General features: G+C 41.2%; 1 protein-coding gene across 1 annotated transcript in view; it reads right to left on the reverse strand.

The window, feature by feature from the left end:
• The window catches only part of ABCC4 (ATP binding cassette subfamily C member 4), a 191,347-nt gene that overhangs the window by 36,829 nt on the left and 137,815 nt on the right, over positions 1-16,703 (reverse strand). Inside the window, exons 26-27 of the mRNA XM_042460587.1 lie at positions 13,638-13,793; positions 362-451 (exon numbers count right to left, since the gene is read on the reverse strand). Of these exons, the coding sequence (XP_042316521.1) occupies positions 362-451; positions 13,638-13,793 (246 nt within the window). The remainder of the gene's footprint in view (positions 1-361; positions 452-13,637; positions 13,794-16,703) is intronic.

Consider the following 16,703-nt stretch of genomic DNA (forward strand, 5'->3'; position numbering starts at 1 on the left):
GACAAAGGTTAATCTAATTTAACATGTATAGACACTGGGAACAGGGGTAAGAATTCAAATCATCTGTGTGGCCCCTCCCATACAAAACTGAGGAAGTGGGATCAAGAAACTAGCATCACCAAATGCTACCAGAATGCATCAGTGTCTTCCAAAACAAGAAGCCACTGCCCTGGCTTAAGCAAAACAAAAAGAATACAGTTTCAATGACCTGGAGGTTTTGACAGTGACTTTTTGACCTGGAACTGTGTGGTTCACCCAGAGATAATAGAAATTGACCCTGGAATCCTTTGCAGTTGTCCACCATGGATATAACTGGAGGGGAAAGGAAAAAGAAGCACTGTGTTTATAAAAAAATAATTACCTCTTGCAAAGAATTCCATAACTCCTCATCTGTGTATTCACTAAAAGGATCCAGGTTTCGCCTCATGGTCCCAGTAAAGAGAACTGGCTCCTAAAACACAAGGAATTTGCCATTCAAGATACTAATGTCTGATTAGACTTTATAGATTAGACTAGATAGAAAATATAAACTCACTTAGGCTACATCTGCACTGCCTAAATAATCTGGTTTGACACTACTTTAACTGCCATGGCTCAATGCTATGGAATTCGGGGAACTGTAGTTTGTCATAGCACCAGAGCTTTCTGACGGGGAAGGCTAAATGTCTCATAAAACTGTAATTCATAATTTCCTAGCTTTGGGCCATAGCAATTAAAGTGGTGTCAACTCGGATTATTTCAGCAGTGCGGATACAGCCTTAGATAAAGATGTTTCCTTGGTGCTGAAAAAGAAACTTAGGAAAGAAATGTATGTTCAACAAATGTCCATGTTATTTAACCATAATGGTTGTTTTCTCAAGACATCATAAGGGGCATGTTAATGCATATATTAGATAAGTTTATTTGTATAGCATATGCCACTATAAAAAGTAATCCATATAAAGCATAAAATATAAACATCAAATACATTGTAAAAATAATACATTGCATTACAAAGTTAAAATCATCTTTAAAAAAACACCAAAAAAACCCCCTTGAGGGCTCAGATGAATCTACATAGGTGCAAGGACTAGACACACAAAAACTATATAGCATTAGTTTGCAAAGATGACGATATTAAAAAATAATTGAGGTTCAAATCTATCCTGTAACCCAACATGTTAATGCAGGCATACAATAAACAAGCATTGTATTGAAGAAGTGTTCCCTTTCAAATAAACATCTAGCATTCTTTGAGAGAAACAGCTATGAACAGACAAGACATAAGCAGCCCCTCTCCACATGTTAAAATTTACAAATCTTCCCTTCCCAAAGCTGCCTTCCTTAAAATCTGCAGTCACTTTACAATTGTGCAGGTAGCCATGTCATAAAATTCTTACAGTGTAGTTCTGGTTCTGTGTGAATTTTACAACAAAATGTGACACAGGTGTACTAAAATCTCCCATTCTAGTGCAAAAGGGTTAAACACACCATTACCCTTACACACACACACACATATACATCTTTAATGTTAAAAAACAGTCGATAGGAGAGGCTAATGGCACAAAAACAAGGCATTAAAAACTTAAAAACTCCCATGTTGTTCAGACTCTGGAAAAAAATTCCCTTCTCGGCACAGCTTTCCTTCTAGAAAATGTTGTGTGTGGACATTATAAGATAAACACTGATAAGGCAATCATTTGTCTTTTTTTTCTGCGTTGCAATTCACCCTGACCCTGCCCACTCAAGCCAGTTGACACAACACTCCTCTATCTCTCTGATCAAGTGGGCTACAGTCCACAAACGTTTATGCCAAATAAACATGTTAAGACTTTGAGGCACACTAGGACTCTTTGTTGGTTTTGTTGCAGCAGACTAATATGGCTATCCCATCCTGGGATACTGGTACTATGATATGATTGACATGAAGTTAGATATTGGCCTTTCTGAAGTTTCTGATTTACAACACAAGGCAAAGATAGTTCCCCCACCTCTCTAGTGCCAAAAGCATCTTCCTTCCTGAAACAATCAGAAAGTGAGTCAGATTTTTGTGAAGAAAACAACAGGGGAATAGAGAGTTTAAAAGCCGACCTATGGTGCCCACGGATGGGGACTGCTATTTAAGAGTGAGAGGTTCAACACATATGACCAAATTAACTGCTGCAACATGTATTCTGGCCTTTAGTCGGGTGTGCTAGTTGTGAAAAGAAGAATGTTGGCTTCTCCTGATCAGCTTCCCAGTGCAGAATTTTAGAATAATAGTCCAAAACAGCTAACAAATGTTCAACTGACTCACACGCCTGATCATTTCCATCTTTACAATAATTCAAGCTGCATGTTTATTAAAGCAGAGAAAGAGTACAGTATAGAGATTAACTACCAACAAGATTACAACCCATGTAGCTATATTGATTTTAATGGGCTGGTGTACTAAGCCAAGTTACAATGCACATCCAAAGCTTTTCGGATAAGATATTTCCAAACCACTTCTGCCAAGTTATAAAGGCACTTAAAATCAGCACAGACAGAATACATGTACAATATAATACTCATTTGTTATTTTCTTTTCAAAGAAAAAAATCTATGAAGTAGATTTTTCATGTTTTCAAAAAAAGACAACCACTAGTGTAATTGTAATTACAAAACCTGTTGATCAAAAGAAGCCTTAGTAAAGCATTAAAAAAGATTGGATTTTCTTTCCTTCCCAAAAGGCCATAATTTTTTAAACAATATTTATTATAATACACTACTGGATGCAAGTTGAAATTATTGTTGAGATGATTTTCCATTTCAATCTATTTTTATAGGTTGGCAAAACAGGAAATTTGAATTCATAAAATCTTCATAACTGTTATAAAATTATAACAGCACACATGTACTGCAGCAGCAGATAAGGATAATTTTAATTACCATTTCCGACACAGATTATTATATTAAAATTGCCTGTTTCATGAGAGGAAGTTAATATGCCAAACCTGTAAATAATTGTAAATTACCGTCAGGAAAAGAGACAATACTGCATCAAAAGACTGATGGAGAGTAATTCACGTTTCATATAATGATATCCAAATAACCAATTAGAAGTTTAAGCAGCATACTTTCTACTGCAGATGGTTATCTTAGTAGATCTGTAAGTACAGATCATAGGTGAAGGCTAAGATTCAATTAAGACATTAGCAAACAAAACATGGTTTGTTATGTGGGAGCACCTCCACAGACTTTTATATTCATCTCTCCATCTTTGGGTGGCCATGTGCTAAGCAGGGGGCACCTCACCATTAAATGGCTGGATGAGGAACCAACCTGTGCTCAAGCCACAAGCCATCTCTGTTGTCTAACACTGTAGTGTTATGCATTACTATCTGGCCTTCACTAACCATGTTTGCTGTGATAATGGAATTGGCAAGTTGCAACCTTGTATCCAAACCATGATTTGACACCAATTTGAGTTAGATTTTCAAAACACGTTTTACATGCATTGCACCATTCAAAGTTTATCAGTTTGGTTTGGTTGTCATGGGGGTCAGTATTAATCAAGAAGTAGAAATTGGAACCAAGTGTACTAGAAGTATCTGATCACCCATCTTAATTTGAAGCTGAGGTGGAATTGAGGCACATGGGTTAAAGAACAATGGCGTTCAGGATTTTGTTAGGGAAACTTACCAAGTCACTTGAAAAGAGAATACTACATGGAGGATCTGTTCTGCTGAGAGACATTTTGTTTACTATTTCATCTTCCATGCTATGCAAAACCGGAGGTTCTGAGGGTTGGGTACCCACCTTCTTCACTAGCCCTACTCCTTGATACTCTTTAACAATGGTGATTATAAAGCAGCTCCTTGACACAGGGTCTGAGATCCAAGCTCTGTTAGCCAGGACCTGCACATAAACATTGACTCATTGAATGACAGGATATACTTTGTCATTCTATTACCGTGCTGTAAAGGCCAACAAGAATTGACTTGTTTCACAATGTGTACCAATATGAGAATAATGTTGTGTTCTTTTTTAAACAAGCATGTCCTGTGTCCCAGGCATTTATGGCAGGAGAGGGAATCCTATGCCCCTCCTATGTTATTTGATTGCAGCTCCCAGCAGTCCTCATCATTAACTGCTGGCTAGGGTGCTCCCGACTTCAGTTCAACAACATCTTGGGGAGCTGCATGATTCCCATACTTGATTTGATACTTAAGGTAAACTATGATTATATCCATAAGCACAAAATAAAGTGGAGGTATGGAAGACCTGCTTCTACCATAAGATAAATATGATTTCCACCCAGTTTGGCAAAGACAGTCTCAATTAATTTTCTGTCATCTCATTTTTTCATCTGCTTTTAATATTTCCCTTTCATCCCCACTTTCCACTTCATAGAATCAAGAATCGCGAGTTGGAAGAGATCGTAAGGGCCATCCAGTACAACCCCCTTCCATCAGGAAATCTAAATCCAAGCATCCCCAACAGATGGCCATCTAGCCTCTGTTTAAAGACCTCCAAGGAAGGAGACTCCACTACACTCCAAGGGATGTTTGTCCACTGTCAAACAGCCTTACTGTCAGAATTCTCTAATGTTGAGGTGGAATCTCATTTCCTGGAACTTGCAGAGCTTGCACTTCCCTCTTTGTCTAAGTTTCCGTTTAATGCTTCAGACTCAATTCAAAGTAAAAAAGTAGAATCAACTGAATAACTGAGCAAGGTGGGCTGGACTGGAGGAGGCAGATCTTGCTCTTCCTGTAGGCTACAGCCTCTCCTAGCTGGTGTGTTCTCACTCATTAATAACTTTTGCCATCTTGCACCACCCTCTGATGTTGCTAGGTCACACTGTATCCAGTTTTCATCTTTCAGTATTGGAAAGTATCTGCTATGTGCCTTTATTGTGTCTGAAATTAATAATTACAAAGGAGTAAAGTAGGGTTGCCATATCCCGCAGGGGCGGGACTTCCCGGTTTGGGGCAGGTCCGCACGGTCCCTCCCCGGTTTGCCCCACCCTGGGACCACACACACCCGCGCGAGCGACACCAGGCGGGAAGGAGCCGCCGCTCCGTTCCCTGCTTGGCCTCCTCTGCCGCGAGGGAGGCAGCCTGGCTCGCTCCCTCCTTCCCGCCTCTGTGGAGGCTTGGGCCTCCACAGAGGCCGGGAAAGGGAGTGGGGGCTGCCCACGATCGCGGGCGCTCTCCTCCCTCTTCCCGGCCTCTATGGAGGCCCAAGCCTCCACAGAGGCTGGGAAAGGAGTGGGAGCCGCCCGCGATCGCGCCGATCGCGGGCGCTTTCTCCCTCCTTCCTGGCTCTATGGAGGCCCCAGCCTCCACAGAGGCCGGGAAAGGGAGTGGGGCCGCCCGCGATCGCAGCGATCGCGCCGATCGCGGGCACTTTCTCCCTCCTTCCTGGCTCTATGGAGGCCCAAGCTCCACAGAGGCCGGGAAAGGGAGTGGGGGCGCCCACGAGTGGCAATCGTGGGCGCTCTCCTCCCTCCTCTGGCCTCTATGGAGGCCCAAGCCTCCACAGAGGCCGGGAAAGGGAGTGGGGGCCTCCCGCGATCGCGGGCGCTCTCCTCCCTCCTTCCGGCCTCTATGGAGGCCCAAGCCTCCACAGCGGCTGGGAAAGGGAGTGGGGGCCGGGAGGAGGCTGCTTCCCACCGCGGCAATGCTTGCAAGACAGGCGGCCCCGCGCTCCTTCCGCCTGGGAGCAGGCCGGGCTTCCCCCAAGCCGGGAAGGAGGAGGAGGACAAGGTTTTAACGTAGGACCTTTAAAAAAAAAGTCCTACATTTTAAGCTTGTCCTACATTTGTCCCGGTTTTGGAGGTCCTCAGTTATGGCAACCCTAAGTAAATGAGAGGCAGAAGGCTGAACCTGCCACATTTATTTATTATTTTACTTGAATTTCTAGAATAACTGAAACTGACAGGCTAGATTTCTTTATTAAAGATTCATTCTGGGACAAGAGTCATGCATGCAATCATGGGCCAAAGACTCCTTTCATTATGGACAGCAAATCTGTGTGTGGTCTTATCTAAGTGCTCCAAAACAAAATGGCATCACTGACTCGAGAAGACAAATTCCAAGAACAAGAAGCAAAAAAGCCCTCTGTGCTTTCTGAAGCAACTGAAGTTTCTGAAAATTGTTCAAGTAGGCACATTAAATGCACTCATGGTAATCTGTCTAATCAACTATCAATTCTAGATGTTTACACAACAGATAAATTATGGCAAGGTGTTTCTCTCTAGATGGAATGCAGCTGGCAGCCTTTTTTGACACAGATGAAGAATCAGATCTAACAGGACACATGAACTGTGAACTGGATCCTACAAGAAGCATGTAGCCATATCACTATCAGGCTGAACATCACTTCTGGGTCAATGAAAACAAGCCATCAATATCAACTCTGCCTCGACTGAATTTTTTATTCCTAAACCAGGCATCTATCCAGCATTTCATTATAACACTGTGATTATATAATGGAGACAAATAACTGGCATATTCATGTATTTCATTCATTTTACCTTACTTTATCTATGGTATTTTATTTATATCCTGCCTTTCCCTCAACAGGGGAACCCAATGTGGGTTACATGAGGCTAAAACAAGATAAAGTTAAAACAAAGTGATGACAAAAACGTCAAAAAACACATAAACAATTATCATATTTAAAGAACGATTCAGGTTAAAGGTGTAAATCATTTAGAAACATAACAATAAGGATAAAATACACCCCACCCCCCATGGAGGGGTGTTTCACAACCTGTGAGAACATTGAGAGGCATCTCCTTTGCCCCTCCCAAAAGACCTGTCATGGTGGTAGGACTGAGAAAAGCCCTCTCAGCTAGTTTGAACCTAAGCTACATAGGGCTTTATAGAGCATAAGCAGTACTTTGAACTGTGCCCAGAAATGAACTGGTAACCAGTGAAGCAATTTCAACATGAATTACTCTTCCCTGCATAGGTCCCAATTGTCATGGCCACGCCAAGATCAGCCCTTGCTCTGGAGGGGCCTCCTCCTCCTCATCTCCGAGAGCTGATCTTGGCTGGCCAGGTCCCAGCTGTGATCCTCCAACCCCAGAGGAGGGTTCAACCAGGTCCTAGTGCCGAAGAGAGACCTTCTATGGTACCACGCCTAGTGGGACTCTGGGGACGAAGCTTGCATGCAGGTGCCTTCTTTCAGAAGAAGAGCTGAGGGTGCTTGCAGGCGCAGATCACAGAGAATTGCCGGAGAGGCAAATAGCCAACCAGCCTCAGTGGCACGAGGGAGAGTTTCCCTTACTTAAGTGGGAGAGAGACTCTTGCTGGTTGCTAGAGTTTATTGCATGATTCTCTTCGTGATTGCTGTAGCCCTAGCTCCTAGTATCTGGATTCTTTGTTACCTTGACCTTGGACCGGACTTTGTTTATCTCTGGCTGTTTGGACCTGGACTGTTTGACCAACGTGTTTCTCAGTATCCTGACTTCGGCTTGACTCTCGGAACGTTTGGACTTCTGGAATTCTGAACTCGGTTGTTTTCTCGGATGCTCTCAGACTGATTCCTTGCAATCTGCTTTACTTTCACTTCCCCTGGCTAAGGCTCTGTATCGCTATGCAGTGCTGCTGGCAGCCCATTCCCCCAATCAGCACACTGGCGGTAGAAATTTTACCCACTGGAATTTCCAAACAGTTTCCAAAGGAAGCTTCACATACAGTGTGTTACAGTTATGCACACAGGACGTAATCGCCATTTGACTTATCCTAGACTGAGGGCAGCTGGTGCACCAAGACCCTCCTGACTACCACAGAAACCTGGGCATCCAAGCTCAGGGTTGAATCACCCAGGCTACCAAGGCTGATATTTTAAGGTGAATGTAATCCCATCTAGGACAGACTGAATTCCTATTTCTTGATCTGCCTTCATACTGACTAGGAGCATCTCTGACTTGTCTTGATTAAGCTTCAGTTTGTTCACTCTCATCCAGTCCATTACTGACATCAGACAGCAGTTTTAGTACCCAAACAGCTTCCTTAAATGAAAAGGAGAGATAGGGGCTTTTGTTCCAGTGAACACCTACACCCACAAAGGTACTATGCTGGCATTCCATTTCTTTGGTCTCTTAACCAAAGTGATGTTTCTTTTTGTTTGTTTTTCAAATAAGAAAGACATGGTGGATATGAAGAGTGAGGTGGCATCAACATACTGTGGTTTTTGACCATAATTAGGAGAACAGGAGCATATTACAGACCCCTGTTCTGCTTTCCCCCTCCCTTCCCCTTTTAGCATTAACCATGATGTAGCATTGCAATAAAGGATATAACCTAATCATGATTATCTTTAACCATGTCTTAAAACCCCCCTGCATGCACTGGGTTCAGGACACATTTAACATTAATACTGACACATACCCATGGTCAATGCAGTAATGGAAAGAGGAGAATTTACTTATGAGAGATCAGGAGGGAAAGCCTGTGAACACTAGGATGACGAAACATACTGTGCAGTTGCCTTCATCTCAGACTACCTTCATTAATATAGTTCCTGATCACATGGTTAGCATCATCAGCCCTTTTAGTCTATACATGTAGTGGTTACTTGCATTTATAACCTCCTGGGAAGGGAGTGGGAAGGGAACAAGCTTCTTTTTGCCTGCAATGTAATTGTACCTGCTAGCTTTCAGATACTTGAACCCCACCAATGATTTGACTAAAACATTACTTACAACAAAATTAGAAACACTTTTATTTTTTAAGACTAATTGTATACCCATAACAGGAAGCTCATTCATCAATAATGCATGTAACCGTAAATGTCTCAAAGGACAGAAAGTAGAATTAGTTTGGAAGAACATCCCCATCTGTTAAAGATGTATTTTTTCCCTGTACAGAGATCAGTATTTTACAATGCAACTTCCACCTGAAACAGCCTAGAAAGGGGCTTTCAAAACCCAGCAGCCACTGAATGAACTTATCACCATCCATTTTGAGGAGAAAAGAACATTGTGCAAATACAAAGGCAGAAGAATTTAAGTCCATGTAAAGTCCTCTTTAGACACAAAGAGGTCACCAACTTCACTCAGTAGCACTACTGTGCATTAATGAAGCCTTCAGTGTTCAGAAACAAAAGAGGAGGCTGCGTTAGGCTGCAATCCAATTGTATTTATTTGCTAGTAAAAGCATACCTACCTCTTATTATGTGCTTTCTGTTCTTCAAAGGGGGGGGGAGTAGCGGATAAACTAAAGAGGGCTTTTAGAGCAGCATTTTGCCTGTTAAACTTTTTTACCATGGCAGTTTTTTTAAACAAAAAAAACATGGAATGGTAAAAAGAGAGAGAGGGCGTGAAAGGAACCCCTGCATAAAAAGTAATTACTGCTCTGCTTCCCAAGCACAACCTTCATATGACTACAGAATACAGTCGGCCCTTCTTATACACGTATTTTTTATACACGGATTCAAGCATACACGGTTTGAAAATGTCCCAAAAAAGTATAAATTTACCTTGATTTATGGGCGATTTCCATCGGATCTTAAATTGGCCATAGTAAGACCGATCCTAAAAAAGCCCTCCCTTGACCCCCTGGTTCATAATAATTATCGGCCTGTTTCGCTGCTACCATTTTTGGGAAAGGTGATCGAGAGGGCGGTTGCGATCCAGCTTCAGGCGGTCTTGGATGAAACGGATTATCTGGACCCATTTCAAACTGGCTTCCGGGCGGGTCATGGGGTTGAGACGGCCATGGTCGCCTTGGTCGATGATCTCCGTCTGGGCATTGACAGGGGAAGCGTGTCCCTGTTGGTGCTCTTGGACATCTCAGCGGCTTTCGATACCATAGACCATGGTATCCTTCTGGGGCGCCTGGCTGAGGTGGGAATCGGGGGCACTGCGCTCCAGTGGTTCCGCTCCTACCTCTCTGGGAGGTCCCAGATGGTGCAGCTGGGAGACGTGTGCTCCAGCGAGCGGGCCCTTAAAACCGGGGTCCCTCAAGGAGCCATTCTGTCTCCCATGCTATTTAACATTTACATGAAACCGCTGGGAGAGATCATCCGGAGACATGGGGCGCGGGGTTATCAGTACGCTGATGACACCCAAATCATTTTCTCTATGTCTCCGACTGATGCAGTGACTGGGGATGGCGTCTCTCCTCTCGTGGCCTGTCTAGAGTCAGTAATGGGCTGGATGAGGGAAAACCGACTCAAACTGAATCCAGAGAAAACGGAGGTACTAGTGATAGGTTCCCCTGGTCCAGGAATGGAGGTGGTTCCACCTGTCCTGAATGGGGTCACGCTCCCCGTGAAGGACTCCGTGCGCAGTCTGGGGGTGCTTCTTGACTCGTCCCTTCACCTGACTGCTCAGGTGAATGCGACGGTCAAGAGTACCTGTTATCAGCTTCGGCTGATTCGCCAGCTGCGCCCATACCTGGCCCAGAGGGACCTTGAAACTGTTGTACACGCTCTGGTAACTTCGAGACTGGATTTCTGTAATGTACTCTACATGGGGCAACCCTTATACCAAACTCGGAAGCTGCAAATGGTGCAGAATATGGCAGCGCGGCTGGTCACTGGTGCTCCCAGGACCAGCCACATAACACCTGTGCTTAAAGATCTCCATTGGCTGCCCATCCGCTTCCGAGCTCAATATAAGGCGTTGGTTATTACCTATAAAGCCCTAAATGGCTTGGGCCCAGGATTCCTGAAGGACCGCCTCTCCCCGTACATTCCGCCTCGCACCCTCAGAACATCCGGGCAGCAACTCCTGAAGGTGCCTGGGGCTAGGTTGGCTGTCACTGCCAGAAGATCTTTTTCCACAGCTGCCCCAGCCCTTTGGAATACGCTGCCCACGGAGCTCCGCTCATCTTCCACCCTGGCCCAATTTAGGAAGGGTCTTAAAACCTTCCTATTTAATCAGGCATTCCCCGACTAAATATCCTGTGGGCCTCCCTCCTCTCTCGTGGCCGTGAGGACGGGCTAAGGGGCTTTTTATTGTTTTTATGGATTGTTGTTTTATTATGGTTGTTTTTAATCTTGTATATTGTCTGCACTTCGGTGCATTTTGTTAGCCGCCCTGATCGTTTGGAAGGGCGGGGTACAAATAAAATTTTTATTATTTATTTATTTATTTATTTTTCATTTTTTATAAGGGACACCATTTTGTTATGTCATTATATTTAATGGGACTTCAGCATACACGGATTTTGTTATACACGGGGGATCTTGGAACCAAACCCCAGCATATAACAAGGGTCCACTGTATTAAGTCCAAACATCATCAAAGTTCATCCAACATGCAAGTCACCAAGGGTCAGTTTGAACCACAGTAGCTATAAAAAGCAGCAAAGATGAGCAATGAAGTGATGAAGTAATACGAAGCAGGTATAACCTGCCTTTCTTTTTTTTTTCCCCCAGGGAGAATGTGCCCTCTAATACATAACAAATTAGTTAATTTTGCTTGTGTTTGCTTGTCATCACAGTGCCTTGTTTTAAGAGAGAGTTGTTACTCCTTCAGTCTTGCCTTGAATCTTTGTGACGTTTATGTGCTCAACCAAATAAATATTCTGTCTTCAGTAAAGCATTTGAATAACAGTGAAAAATCTGTGGCAATCAATTTATGACAACTGTGGCACATGAAACCGACACCTCTACAGACGATACCATAGGCAGAAGCTGAAATTCAATTATTAGTCCCCATAGAGTAGGCGTATTGCACTAATGGAACAAATATTGGCCTACCAAATTCCTGTGTACTCTATGGACATAATGAAGATGGAACTGACAATTGGATTGAAACCCACAACTCCAAAACAATTCAGCTCAAAAGACAAATAATGTTCAACATAAGTTCACATGATTTAACACAATACTGCAGGATGCTTTTTAACACACTTTTAGCATTTAGCACAAATGTCAAATAAAATATTCAAGAATATGTTCAGAGTAACACAACTATATTTAGGTCACCACTTTGAAACAAGAGAAAAGCAACAGCAATAGCAATAGCAATTACATTTCTATACTGCTTATCAGTGAACTTAAGCACTCCCTAAGTTGTTTACAATGTGTAAGCTAATTTTCCCCAACAAGCTGGGTGCTTACTACGGAAGGATGCAAGGCTGAGTCGACTCTGAGCCCCTGGCTGGTATTGAACTTACAATACTGGCATTTAACCACTGCTTAACCAGGGCAATAATTGAGAAAGGATTAAGCCCCTGCTTTCAAGTATTCTTTTAAGAAAAAAAGCAACTTAAATATATGGACATCATTTAAGTGCATGATCAGAGTGCACTGAATATTACCAGCACTGCTCAACACACTTCTCACAAAACAAGAGCATAGTTTCCATTTTGGCATTTAGATATGGCTTTGACAATTGGGCCAGTGATGAAGTTTGAGAGTTCCCACTCCAACCTTGTCCCCAATTTTCCATTTGCATAGCCTTCACTTTGTTCCATAATACTGAGAAGTGCTGATAGAATTCAAGCAGAGTACTGTATTTCCTAAATAAAGAAAATATTTCTTACTAGACTAGATAGTGTATCTAGTTTTGGAAGTAACAGTCTGTGTAGCTGTATACATCTGTACTGACTTAATCATGCAATCACAGAATTGGAGAAATAGAAAGTACAGTACTCTCAAAATTAATCTGGTCCAATCCTGTTTTAATGCATGAACTCCACGACTGAAGTACTGTATCCCTAAACGATGGCCATCCAACCTTTGTTTAAAAATCTCCACAAGGGAGAGTCCATTACTTTTCAAAATAATTCATTCCACTGTCAAACAGCTCATCATGAGGAAGTTATTCCTAATGTTTCAATGAAATCTCATTTTTTATCATTTGAATCTGCTGGTTGGGTCCCATCCCTCTGCTGCAGCACAAAAAAGTAGTTCAAATTTCCATGTGGCAACCCTTCAACTGTTTTAACATGGTTATCATGATTGAGCTCACCTTTCATATACAAAATGTTTCTTATAAACTGCATATCATATTTCTTATTAAATATGGATTTAATAAAGACCCTACATGTACTTTTATATGTAGTATGTACTGACTCTGTTACTATTTTATAAAATCTACATAAACAAAACAATCCTTGCTTAACAATAAATAAATGTCTCTGAAGCCCGATTTACTAAATTAATTTCAATATAATTTACTGGCAAATATGAATAAATATGGTGGGAAATTGTGATTTGGTGAACGATACCATCCTTTGGCACATGAAATGAAAGAGCCTGGTTAACTCCTGAACTCTTAACTCCATTTGGGAAGGAGGAGGGAGCATAATTGTAATGTGGCATTTACGTTTTTAGCCAACGTAATATGTATGTGCACAGCATTTCTGTACATTTCTATAGCTTATGCTTTTAAGACATCTTTTGTCCTTCCAGCTGAATACATCACCTCAGCCTACAAACTAAATTCAATCTGCAGTGATAACTAATGACTAAAAGAAAGCTGTTTGGGTATGACAAGAGCACACTCTTAAAACAGTTATAATAATTTCACTTCACTTTCAGTCAACATTCAGAGAAGAGAGGATTACCATGTGCAAAAAATGAAGACGAGGAACATCACAATGCTATAAAAGATTCCTGGAATGCTCCCAACAGAGTGCAGAACAAAGATAAAGAAAATATTACATCCCTAAGGTTTCTGAAGTGTGCCGGCCTCTAAAATGTACTGATATACGCAAAACAGACCATACCTGTGGTATGATTGAAATTTTCTTCCTCAAGTCGTGAAGTCCTAGTTCTGATGTTAAATACTTATCAATCCAAATTCTTCCTTGGGGCTCAGCCAACCGGAAAAGAGCAGCTATTAGAGAGCTCTTTCCAGCTCCTGTTCTTCCCACAATTCCTATCTGAAAGGGGGAAAAGAAAAAAAGAGGGAAAAAGAAATTACACAAAACACCACCCAAGCTAGTTTGGATGAACAGACCTCTTTCTTGCTCTCTTGCTTTTAAGCACTGTTAATAATTGTCTTGTATATTTAATTCTTGCTGGGCAAGTTTTACAGGCAAAATGTATAAGCAAGGCTACAAATGAAGATTTCTATAAATAAACATTATTTTTAAACTGTCTTGTATTAATAACACCTGAAAACGCTTGAGTTAATATAAACTATTGTGAGGTAGGTTCAGAGATTTCAACCACATACATTACAGATAAAACAACAGCTTTCCTTTAATAAGTTCTAAGAAGCTGGCATCTATGCCATTTATTAAGATTTCCACCTTCTCCCTTAAGGCACAACTGTCTTGTCTCAGCTGCTTGAATTGAACTTAAATTTTAATGCAATTTTATATTTGTTTCTAAGTGTATTGTTCCTTACCCTAACCCTTCAGGGATAGGGTAGCTTATAAAACATTATTAACATTTTCTTTGAGATAGGAATAACATTTCCTTCTTCTCATCTGTCCTCAGACCAAGTCTCATGGGTAAGTCACTGTGTTGTTTTTCCATTATAAAGATGAGAAACAGAGAGTAAAAATATATTGGCCCAAAACCACTGAATCAGAATACAAGCATGGCTTTCTAGATCTAAATCATAACCTCAGTTTCTAGCAATGATATTATTTATTCATTTATTTATTTAGAACATTTATACCTGGCCCTTCAGCCCAAAAGGCTATCAGAGAAGCTACTGGGAAGAACTGAACTGCTCCTGTTGCATTTTCTCATTGTTTAAAAAATGCTACATTTTTAAAATACAGATTGAGTTTTGCTGAAAATAATTGTGACCTCATTAATGTTAAATGGTTTTTGAAGAACATTCACCAGATTCTTATGATAATACTGAAACCCAAACCAGAAATTCTTTCCACTATTTTCTCAACAAATAAATCTAATCATTATACTTTTAAAAACAGCGAACATTTGAAGTGTCAGAGGGAAAGAATTATTGTCCAATTTATATTATTGTTTCACAGCAGTCTCTGAACTGCGCACCATGCAAGAAAGAAGACACTCTGGGAGCCCAAGTATGCACTAAAGATTGATAGATCTTTAGATCTGTTTTTAGGGTTTTTTTGTCTGGTTTTAAATTTGTTCCATTCAGTTTCTCCATTATTTTATTTATTTTACTTTACAAAATCTGCACATTCATATTTAAATAGTACAGTAAGCCCTTAGCATCCACTGGGGTTTAGTTCCAAGACACCACCACCACCACCCACCACCACCACCCCATCCCCGTGGGTACCAAAATCCATGAAGTCCCATTATATACAATGGTGGAGTAAAATGGTGTCCTTTATATGAAATGGCATAATCAAGGCTTTTTTTTTTTAATTTGAAAAAAAAAATTTTTTTTTCAAACCATGGATGGTTGAATTCATGGATGCAGAATCTGTGGATATGGAGGACTGACTGTGTTATAATATATATACGTTTTCTAACAAAAGGCCTAAATCCAATTATTAATGCCACTATACCTGTGGCAGCTCTGTAAATCAACATTTATATAAGTTTCACTGATTCACTCGGTCTAACTCTGCCTAAGACTAACAACAGATTTAGACAGACAATTCAGTGAAACATTTTGAGTGTTGAGTAGGACAATGGGAGACCAGGGTTTGAATCCCCATTCAGCTATGGAAACCCACTGGGTGACCTTGGGCAAGTTACACTACCTCAGCCTCAAAGGATGGCAATGGCAAACCTCCACTGAACAAATCTTGACAAGAAAGCCCCATGATAGGTTCATCTGAGGATCACCATAAGCTGGAAATGACTTGAAGGCACACAACAAGAACAATGCATTTCTGAATGTGTTTTATCTGAAAATATGCATTTTATATGCACTTTAGGATGGTTTTATGCCAACTGCTACATTGAAGATTTTGAACAGTGAGAGACATGTGGAGGATCCAAGCAATGAGGGTGAAATCACTTCATTAAACATCCTTGGAAGCAGCCCAGGTAGCTTGTGTTACAGTGAGATTTACTTCTCCAGCCTGCCCTCCGTATTAGCCTCCATTAGGGCAAGGTCATTCTGCCCTTACACATGCACAGTGGGTGTTTTGGGTCATTAACTTGCTCCTGGTATAGAGAAAATGCAACAAAATCAAATGCCTTTCTACAAAAGTGCACTCTCTGAGAGCTACAAATTTATTTTATTCTGCTTACTGGGAGAAGATCTAACAGGTCTCAGAGCCATACATACCCTTCCCGATATGGCTCTTACTGTGCAAAAGCGAACACCCAAACCCCAAAGATCCTGCATATATATGATTATGGATAAAACCCTCTTTCTGCTGTTTCAGTTTCTCTACTTGAAGGGTAAGGCAGATATATAAATGTATGATGACTGTTTTCTTTTTCAAAATCATTTCTTCCAGCTTTGAAGAACAGAAAGGGACAGCAGACATTACAAGTTCTGAGAGCGGGTCTACTAGAGAGCAACTTCGTTCAAAAGCAAAGATGAGAATTAAAAAGCTTTATGGAAAAAGGGAGAGAAAGGGGGAAGAGAAAGAAAAAAAACAACTATGCATAGTTTGGTGTAAGAACAAAAGAGTTCAAGTGCTTCCTCTGAAGTCATTGATGTACAGTAGTGCATTAGCAGCATAAAAGCACTTTATAAAAATTGATACTTAAAATAAAAATGCAGCTGCTCTGTTCATTGTCAAATATTCTTCTCTCAGTCTGGCATCCAATGAAAAAGAACACACAGAGCGTGTCAAAAGGCAGTTTATCATTTTGGGGGCTAAGTATCTGAGCTGCTAACGGCAACAGAGAATTTAGGGCAGTGTAGGCAATTTTTACTGTCTTTA

This window comes from Sceloporus undulatus, chromosome 3, assembly GCF_019175285.1.
Source record: "Sceloporus undulatus isolate JIND9_A2432 ecotype Alabama chromosome 3, SceUnd_v1.1, whole genome shotgun sequence".
Lineage (NCBI taxonomy): Eukaryota > Metazoa > Chordata > Lepidosauria > Squamata > Phrynosomatidae > Sceloporus > Sceloporus undulatus.